Source organism: Nanorana parkeri, unplaced genomic scaffold (genome assembly GCF_000935625.1).
Source record: "Nanorana parkeri isolate BGI_ZX_2015 unplaced genomic scaffold, ASM93562v1 scaffold592, whole genome shotgun sequence".
NCBI classification, from domain to species: Eukaryota; Metazoa; Chordata; class Amphibia; order Anura; family Dicroglossidae; genus Nanorana; species Nanorana parkeri.
In genome coordinates this window covers 667518-677473 of record NW_017306860.1, presented here as the reverse complement: position 1 = coordinate 677473, position 9956 = coordinate 667518, and the positions used below count along the sequence as shown (strand labels likewise).

The window sequence follows — 9956 nt, the reverse complement described above, 5'->3', positions numbered from 1 at the left end:
CTTGTGTTCTCAACATTCGTGCTTTCCCAGGGGTACCTTTGTCAGTGTCAAAGTCTACTCCTGCTTGTCAAACTAAACTTCTTATGCCGCATTGGACTTTAAAATGAAGTCTGTACTAAGGAAGACTTCCAGGGCAACCTCTCCATCTGAAAAAAGCTAGTTCCCTGACCCAAGATTTTACTTTGACGTTTCCAAACTGCATACTTATTGTGGGTCAGTGTCTCAGAAACTACTGAAGCAAGAGGGTTACCATAACAGCCAGTCAACTAGCATGTTGAGAAGGTCAGTAATGGCAACCTCCATACTATTTCTCTCATGTATTTATCTTCCCTGTTCATAAATCCATATGATCATCTGGAAAAATTCCATTACCACTTAGCTGCTGTTATCCAGGAATTGGGGGACTTGAGACCAGCCTTATCAGTTTTCTTACTCACGTTGGCCTGAAAAAAACAAGACAACATTGGCATTTAGTTATAAGCTGAGTTAATATGTATATAAGGCATAAGAATATGAAGACATAGAGAGGTATGGTGAAAGAAGATGGCTCGGTCATCAGCTGTAAAAATGGCCAACGGAGACAATGAATTGAAAGCCACCTCTGACTGTAATGATTTGTTAAGCTTAACGAGCACACTAGGAATTGTTCCTGAATTGTCATGGTACGTCGCTAAAGAGCAGAACATTCAGGGCGTATGGCAGCGTTCGCCAGTTCATAATGTTCTAGAATTATACAACTTCATTTTATTACCTTGTGTGCTGACTGACAGAACATCTACATGACACACAGTCCCCTCGGTAGTAAGTCCTCATTTCTACCCAAGAACTCAGAAATAAAACAGCGGATTATATCACATGTTGAAGGTTAACAAATGTGTGGTCTGAATAATGAAGCACTGCTAGAGAGTATTATATATATATATACATATATATTTTTATATATATATAGATATATACATATATATCTAGATTGATGTAAACCTTTCACTTGAAACGAAAACTCACTAAACCACTAAGTAGGCAAATGAAATACATATATGGTAGCTGTTGTTCCTGCCAAAAGATTTGTATTTCTGTCCATCCAGTCCTGAGATTCACGTGGCTCTGTCCACACAGCACTGTCCTGTCTAAAAACACAGGAGACCTGATTTTTGTCAGATGCACTTGAGTGACTCTTAAAGGTGTTGCCCTCCCCCATTCTGTGACCGGACAGTGAAAGGAGAAGCAGCAGACTGGTAAACCTATCTACTCTCTCCTCCTATCAGCATATCCCTTGTGAGCACATGAGCACTGCAGCTCTTTGTGCCTTGTCTCCTTCTCCCAGTCTAGGTTCTGCTATACAGGGACTGCAAGGGGCTAATACCAAGCCAAGTTCAGGTGCTTACACTGCTTTTATTTAAAAACATACATTTAAGGATGCATTAGTGAATACAGAGCTGCATTCATTTTGTATTTTATATCTGCCCGGAGTTCAGCTTCAAAACAAACCACATCTGGTTTAGACTACAATTGCTGACCGCCTTTTGAAAATGTTAATTGCCTGGCTGGCATGTTAGCACTGACATGACTTTTTTCAAGCAAATTTTGTCCTAATAATCCACATGGTGACATTTGAGGCTCCTTTCAGAGACATTGGAATTGTCAATATCATCCATAGTCATGACCTATGTATTTATTTTAATTTTCTTTGTAAATTTACAGTAAAAAGAAGTTTGGTGTGCCGACCTCCAATGAGGAAAGTGATATGCTCGCCAGGTGATCCAACCATAAGAGGAACTGAATGTACCAAAACTTGCCAGAACTATGAATTTGAGTGCATGAGCCCCTTCTGTATTTCTGGCTGCCTGTGCCCTGAAGGAATGGTAAGAACCTTCTGAAATTGCATATTATCCAAGCTACTCGTTGCCTTCACAAGGGCATTCCAACAGTAGTTTTTACAAATTAGTCACAAGATGCAAGGTTTAGGAAACCAGACAGAAACTTAAAGTGCAGGTTTAAAACAACAATAAACTTAAATGACAAAAAAAATGGAGAAAGCCTAGGACAACGTCAGTGCCAAAATGTATCAGCAGATGGTTAGATAGAGAACTGGTGTTTGCATCATCACTTTAAGACAGATATAGTCCAGACGTTTTGCCAGTGGTTGCAGAATGATTACGTTAATGGTTTGGGTAGTAAGAGGATGCCAAAGAGATACAAACAGGGCCATAGACAATGCAAACAAGCCATACTGCAAGCAACTGGACAAAGAAGAGTAAGAAACCCTGACAGCAAGTGACAGAACAGGGAGCCTGGGAGGGAGCCTGGGAGGGACCTTCCTGCCCCCACCCAGCTTCCTGATTGGAGGGGAGCCCTGGGGAGTTTGGCTGTAAGGAATGTCATTGGCAAGTGCTGCTGTGCTCTGTAGCGGTGGAGTGTGATCTCTCCACTATCTCAGAGACTAAAAACCAGCACCTGCTGTTGCTGTTTCGGTGTTGCACTCGGGGTGACCAGGGTGTGCCCACTGCCCAGGCACACACGGCACACCCTGTGTGCACGCCTATGCTCAAGTTATAGTTCTTCCCTGTCTGATCATGCGACCGGTCATCTATTCTGTTAAATTGTCTAATTACAGCCCTGCATGTAGAAGCTTTCTTATAAGTAATCAAACTTTTTCTACCAGGTTAGAGAGTGTCAGTCTCTATAGTCAATTTTCCATAGGAATTTACACTATATCAGCGTTTCTCAACCTGTTTTCAGTGATGGCACCCTTTAAAAGTATGCAAAATCTCAAGGCACCCCAGTCTAAAATGTCATAGATTTTAAGGGAGACCCTACCATTGAAGTGCCCCCTTTAAATCAAGACCCCCCTTCACATCAGAGTTACCCTTTGCATCAGTAGTCCCCCTTCACATCAGAAGCCCCACCTTTTAAACCAGAGTTCCGGCTTTATAGCAGGAGCCCCCCTTCACATCAGCCTTTATTCCCCCCTTCACATCACAGACCCACTACCACAACATTTTAAGACACCCGTGAGGGAGATAGAACTTACACTAGGGTGCCACAGCACTTTGGTTGTGAAAGTCTGCACTACATAACCATACATTTGTAGACACCTGACCTTCACACCTATAAGCTTGTGAAAGATCCCATTCCAAAACCATGGGCAGGGTATTACTCTTCACCCACTATAACAGCCTCCATTATTTTGAGAAGGCTTTCCACAGGATTTGGTACAGAAGCTGCCAGTTAATAATACATTTGTCTCTACCGTTACTGGATTTCCCCGCAACTGTCTTTGTAAATCTCCCCCTCAGCTTCAATTCATCCTCTAGTACTTCCAATCTGGAATTTTATATCACACTGCAATTACTCGACCGAATGAGTTTGAATCTACAATAATTAAAGTTTTTCCTTCCAGTTGACAGATGGAATTAATCCAGCACACATACAGTACAAGTGACAAGTGATTTATAGTCTTATGGAGGTTAAACTCAAAAGCACATCTGGTTTTGTGTGCGGTTCCCCCGTTTTACAGATGCGTAATGCGAAGCACGCCGAGGTCAGCAGACTTGTTATAGACATATAATGACCGAGTTCATAGCCGGTCCCAAGGGCCTCTACGTTAAGGAAGAGTTTCTCTCTTGTAGTGGGATATTATGGGGCTGATGTATGATGTGTCTTATAGGAATAGTTTCTTGTTGCCCATAGCAAGCAATCAACCTTGCTCTGTAATTTTTATAGTCCATGATTAAAAAAGTGAACAAGGGTTCTGAATGGTCGCTAAAAGCAACAAAAAATGTTTGTTTTTTTAACACACTATATATGAGCCTCTGTGGGTCTTTTGTATTACATTCTTAATAGCTACATGAGTGATTTTCCAACAAGAACCATTCAGATACATACTTTCATAGCAGGTCTGGTGCTGAATGGTGGCTGAAGAGGAACAATTCCAGTTAATTTATAACAACCTATATGGTCACCAAAAAAATAGGGAAAGGGTACGCGTTGCCTATAGAAAATTCCAGCTATAATCTTTCTGACCAATTTATTTGTAGCTCTGATTTTCTGAGCTGTTGCAGAACAAGGCATCCTTTTCTATCCATTCATATTGGTTGCTATAGGCAACTGACATCCTATATTAATAAATGAATAAATGAGCACAGATTAATTATTCAACACAACTGTGCAAAATTCAATGATCAAATGCAAAATGCAGTAATCCAAAAAACCAATCAGATGTCAGTTTGCTCTGCATGGGCAAATCACTCACTCACTAAAAGCTGAACTTTAGTAAAAAAAAAAAAAGAGCTAAGAAATGGAGTTTGCAGCAATGCGCATCCTCCATAGAGATCAATACAACCTATAGTATAGTGCAGTTAAATAGCACCACACTGTAACTATGCCAAATCAAAATGCAGAGGTGTGAATGTAGTTTTTCAAGAATGCTTTTTAGGCCCAACCAGTAATACTAACGAAATATTTTTGTCAGGTATAAATTTATTTTTTTCCACTAGGTGGCAGCCACGTGAAAGAAATAATCGTTGTGTTGCCTAAAATGATAGCTATGCTTTCTTAAACTTCAAAATATTTTATTAAGGTTGTAAGAGAGAGACATATAAGGCTCAGAAATCCATGGCTGTGCACAGAAACAGCAGAGGCAGCTCCAAATAAATACTTTCTTACATCATAGGTTTAAAGAATTATATTAAGGATTCTGCAAAGTTTTTTGTTTGTTTTATATTTTCACAATGTTTTCTCTACATTAATAATGTATGTGTTATACATTAATGTATGTGTTATATAACAGCTCGTTTGCCTATCTGTCACGCTGTAGGAACTAAGTTTCTTAAGGTGCCCATACACCTTACGAATATCGGCCGATTTTCGTATGCGATCGCGTTTTCGTCCGATATTCATAAGCTTGATGGGCAGTGTACAACCGCAAATACTGTACAATCGATCGACTTTTGACTAACTAGCAGGTTAGAAAACTTTGGTCAATCGTACGATTTTCGCAAGGTTGGTGGCGTTTCCATACGTCAAAATTCGTACGAAACACTGCGCAGACGAAAACACGTGCGATTGCCACAATTTGTCCAGGTGCTTTCTTTTTTTAAATAAATTCTTTATTTAGATATTTTACAATTTTGCAGATAGAGAAAGAACAGAACATAAGTGACAAAAAACATCTTGACGGGTAGTCATAGTTATTTTGTAAGGCACAAAATCGTGTGTGTCATAACCATCTTTGGTGGCAAAAACCTCGAGGCAGGCATACATGGTAATCCGATCTGTGCCTTGTAATTATATGTCCAGCAAACCTAGGTGGAGTGTACCCATCATTCCAGTAACTATTTGTTATCAAGGCGTCATCAAGGCAGAAGAAGAGCAAAAACAAGAAGAGAAAAGGCATACAGCAGGTATCAGACAACAGAACTAAGAACAATACAATAGGATGGGGACAGGATACAGGGGATCATGACTCAGCAGAGGGTGAACTAAGGGGGGGGTGTCCGTCTCGGCAGGCGCAGAATTGAACAGAGCAGTAAAATCTTGATAGTGATATAGCACAGTGAAATAGCATTACAGGAGCAGCGCTAAACTATGTAGGCAAACCAAGATCCTAAGATTTATATACATACCATATTTAACAATGCACAATGAGGTGTGAGAGTTTTTCTTATTCCCTAACATTTTTTTTCCATCATCATGCCATGGTTTATATTAGTTGTTCATGCACTATGGTGAACAGTTGAAGGAGTCAAAGGAACCCTTTATTAGATACTCAAGTAAAGGGCAGCAACTTACCTGGTTCATATATATCATCCCCATGTTATCTCCACCAGCTCCTGGTATACCAGATGGTGCTTTGTGGGGGCCCTACTTTGGCAACATCCACCTAGTGTTGATGGGTTTACCTTTTGGGAAGGGAATGCTATACATTCCAACTATCCAGTGTCCAGCAATGTATAGTGTGGGCTTTTACCATGTTGTATAAAGAAAGCAGTTTACCTTCTCATCTTGAGACTGTGAGAAAAGCCTGTTGAAGGGTCTTGAGGACCCGGAACAACAATCAGGTTGTATTCGGTCCTGGCAACAAAGGCAGACATCTGACGAGTTCTTTTGAACAACATGTTCTTTGATTTTGTTTTTATTCTTAATTAGCCAGAGTGTAGTGAAACGTCACTGTTTTTGTCGGAATGGTAAGGTTCAAGATTTAGAGAAGTATGGCATCCCATTGAATAATATGCTTTGTAGCACTTAATTATACTGTATCTGCACTTACAGTTTGCTCTCGGTCCCCCTGCAATGTCCCACAACTTCTACTTGATTCTGCCAGTGATGTAGCTTTCTGTGATAATGTGGGAACGATGCTGCACTGCTCCTGAATTCAGAGCAGAGTTATTATTCTCTTGTAGACTTTTTCTGCTTGCATTACAACAAGCTGAAAAAATGTTTCAGGGAACGTGGCTATCAGCATTGTCTATACTGATTCACAGGCCTGTAGCGTGTCAATCAGCACCTGGCCACAGCTAGTTCTGCCACTGCGAGCCTCTCTTACTGTGAGCTGCAGTGTTTGGGAGGGAGAATGTGTGAGACACAAATGAAGGAGGATTTGGTCCAGTCAGAAAAATAAAACAAGTTTTTTGTTTATGCTGAGAAGCTTGTGCATTACATAGTAACTGGATTTGAGACTTGTTTCGACTATTGCACAGGAGCCTTTAGTTAATTAGTTGTACTTTAATGAACACAAGTAAAGTCACAGTTTTGCTGTGTGTTGAATTTTCAGGTCCGCCATAACTCCAGGTGCATCTATCCATCCAAATGTCCATGTACTCACGCAGGAAACGATTACGCTCCCGGAGAGTCAGTGGAAATTGACTGCAACACATGGTAGGTGTAGCTATGTTTTTATTTTATGCATTTATTTTCCATTGCACCGACATGCTGCTCTGCAGTGCACAACAAGTTACACAGCAATATAAATCACATTGGTCCGTTCCCTAGAAGAGTTCATACCATAATGCCCCTATACAATTATGACACACTCCAATGTCAAGGATTTTGTTTGGTCTTCTGAATTACTAGGGGAAGACTTAGAGGACCTAATCTACAGAGTGTCTGATCTTCACCACCGACTCTTCACAAGGAGACATGAAATTCCCTGGGATTACCACACTGATGAGAGATGACAGGCCAGCTATAGGGAACAGAAGAGCCAAGTTGCAAGACAAGGGCAAATAAATAGAAATCAGGTAGAACATCAAGGTAGGAACTAATAGGAAAGTCATGACAGGCGAAGGCAGACATGGTCAGGAATCAGGCAGGAAGTCAGGGAAGGCAGCACACAGTCATAGTCAGGAACCAGGTGGGAGGTCAAGGCAAGCAACAGACATATGTGGCCAGGACCCAGAGTGAAAGCCAGAGTTGGCAGTAGACATACATAGTTAGGAACCAGGTTGGAGATCAAGGCAGACAGCAGAAAAAAATATCCAAAGGTGAGTGGTGATGAGATGCACTACCAAAACGTTCTCTAGTCGGATAGGAGCAATATTTGGACCTGATGATTACAAAGGGAGGGATGCCCAGAGTGAGCTATCCATATGAATGTAGACTAAAAAAGGGCACAAGGGTCTCAAGAGTAAAAAAAAACAACTTTATTGGCTTCACAAATGATGACAAGATGATATGCACCGCCATTTCAGAGGTCAGGAATCCCGCTTAATCAGTGCTTAAACAAGGGACAACAGGACACTGATGGACTTCTAACTTACAGCCCCTGCACACAATCCTATTTCTCAGGCAGGAGTGGAGAAATAGATCTTTACCATCAGTTCAGCATTTGTAAAAGTAAAGTGTAAAGCTGTCAGGGACCAGTTGGAAAGACAGGGCAGAAGGAGAAAGAAACAGCCATGACCCAGGCAGGAGGTCAGGGTAAGTAGCATACTGGCATAGTCAGGAACCAGACGAGAGGTCACAGCAGGCAGCAAAGAGATGAATACAGTATCTAATGGCAAACATTAACATTCACCGATACAATGATTCACATTATGCTCATCATTTTCAAATATATGTCTTAATAATACTGTAAAATAACTATAATTACCCTTTCATCCCTTACAGACTATAGAACGCAGACCTAAACGCTAATTCACTAGCTAATATAGTGTAGGTAACAGGTCTACTCTTCCAATTCAAAGCCATATGGACATGAATGTGAACTCACAGCTGCAAGTACATCCGTGAAAGCAGAAGTGTGCTCACAAGATTGTGTTCTAAAATTGTCAACTTGCAGAGCCCACCATAGACTCTCTATGCTGGGCTATGCAGGGTCACCCTCAGGTGGGCTGGTCACACTCCTTACCTGTCCGCCTCCTCTTCCTCCACAGTCCTCCACAGTCGCTGATGGGCCCCACCTCCTCCTCTATCAACAGACCCTCCTCCTTCTTCGTCACCGAGCCCCGCCTCCTCCCCTGCTGCCGACCACGGGCCCCTCCTCCACTGCCGACTCTCATTGACTCTGTGGAGAGGAATGCACTGCTGCACAGATTACTGTCAGTTATCTGAACAGCGGCGTGTTCTTCTTCAGCCGCCAGTGAAAGCCACCAGCAGAGGATCCCATAGCGACCCAGGTGGCCCGCACGGCATCTGGCCGGCCCCATAGCGGCCGTCTGGGTCGCTATGGAAATTGTTACGCCACTGGGTCACAGTAAAGGGGCAAAAAAGGGAATTCAGGGATGAATACCTCCAGTCATGCAGGGGTTAGGGGACAGAGTGATCAAATTGTATTTATTGTTGCATGGTATTTTCCTCAGTACAAAACGCCTTCGTCTTACGAATGCTTGTGTACAGCTGACTACCCAGTCACCATAATAAACAGTAAACACACTTCCGATAATATCCCATTTACCCTAAATCTGCTGTTAATTTGGAAACATATCAGGAACAAATAACCTCTAAATTGCAGAGAAAACATTATTGCTCAACTATAGTCCTATTGTATTTCATTACTGGCCTTTTGGGTACGATAATGCGTTTTGTTAAATGCATCTCATAAATTCGGAGCATTATTAGAGCACAAATGTATAGTTCTGCTTATTTTTAAATAAATAGTTTTCTACAGAGGTAACTAAACATCTGTTGTTTTCTATAATGTGTTTTTTTACATACATTCTACAGAGGGAAACATTACATAGAAGGTCAATGAGAATATAATATTTTCAAGTGCTCAGTTACTTATTGGAAAATCTCCCTCAACCAAAACTGCCTAGATTTAAAGAGAAAGTAAAATGGTTTTCAGTAGCACATCGTCTGAGTAATTACTGTAATGTTTACTCAAAGGGTCAGTCTGCTGAAAAGTGATATTTTAGTGATCGGTGGAGCCTAGAGAGTCAACCTCTCGATTCCTATTTTGTTTTTTTATACAGCCACAGTGAGATCTCCTCCATCATAATTCATAACTCTGCTGTTGTCCTCCAGGGTGTTTTGGGTGTCCTTGTCCACCTGTGTGTGTTCCAGCATCTCCTGTTACATTTCCCATTATGTAAAATATCTAAAATATAGTTTAAGGATTGTCAGATACCTCCTCAACTTTTCTTTTGAAAGCCAAAATCTGGGCTATACTTCTTTTAATTAGGCCCCTGGCCTGTGTAAAAAAAAGAAATGGCAGCGCAAACTGCATTTCAGACCTGAGCTGTCCCCCACAGTACACATTTTCCACCATAAATTGTCCTCAGTCTTCTGGGTTGAGTGATGTGAAGTGTTCCTCCATCCAGAAGATTGAGGACTGTAAGTGCAGGGCATCATCACTGCAGCCTGCATTCACTGTGTAAAGGTGCAAAGACTGACACTGATGTATTAATTTAATCGCTGAACTCTGAGTGATCCACATCTTTGAGGATCACTCAGATCTACAGCATCATGTAACCAGCCTGAAGGCTTTGGAAAGGTGAGTAAGAAAACAAAAAATAGTA

The 9956-nt window shown here is 41.4% G+C and overlaps 1 protein-coding gene across 1 annotated transcript in view; it reads left to right on the top strand.

The window, feature by feature from the left end:
• Positions 1-9956, top strand: part of VWF (von Willebrand factor) — a 130504-nt gene that overhangs the window by 38625 nt on the left and 81923 nt on the right. Inside the window, exons 18-19 of the mRNA XM_018562704.1 lie at positions 1702-1862; positions 6773-6876. Coding sequence (XP_018418206.1) covers positions 1702-1862; positions 6773-6876 — 265 coding nt within the window. The remainder of the gene's footprint in view (positions 1-1701; positions 1863-6772; positions 6877-9956) is intronic.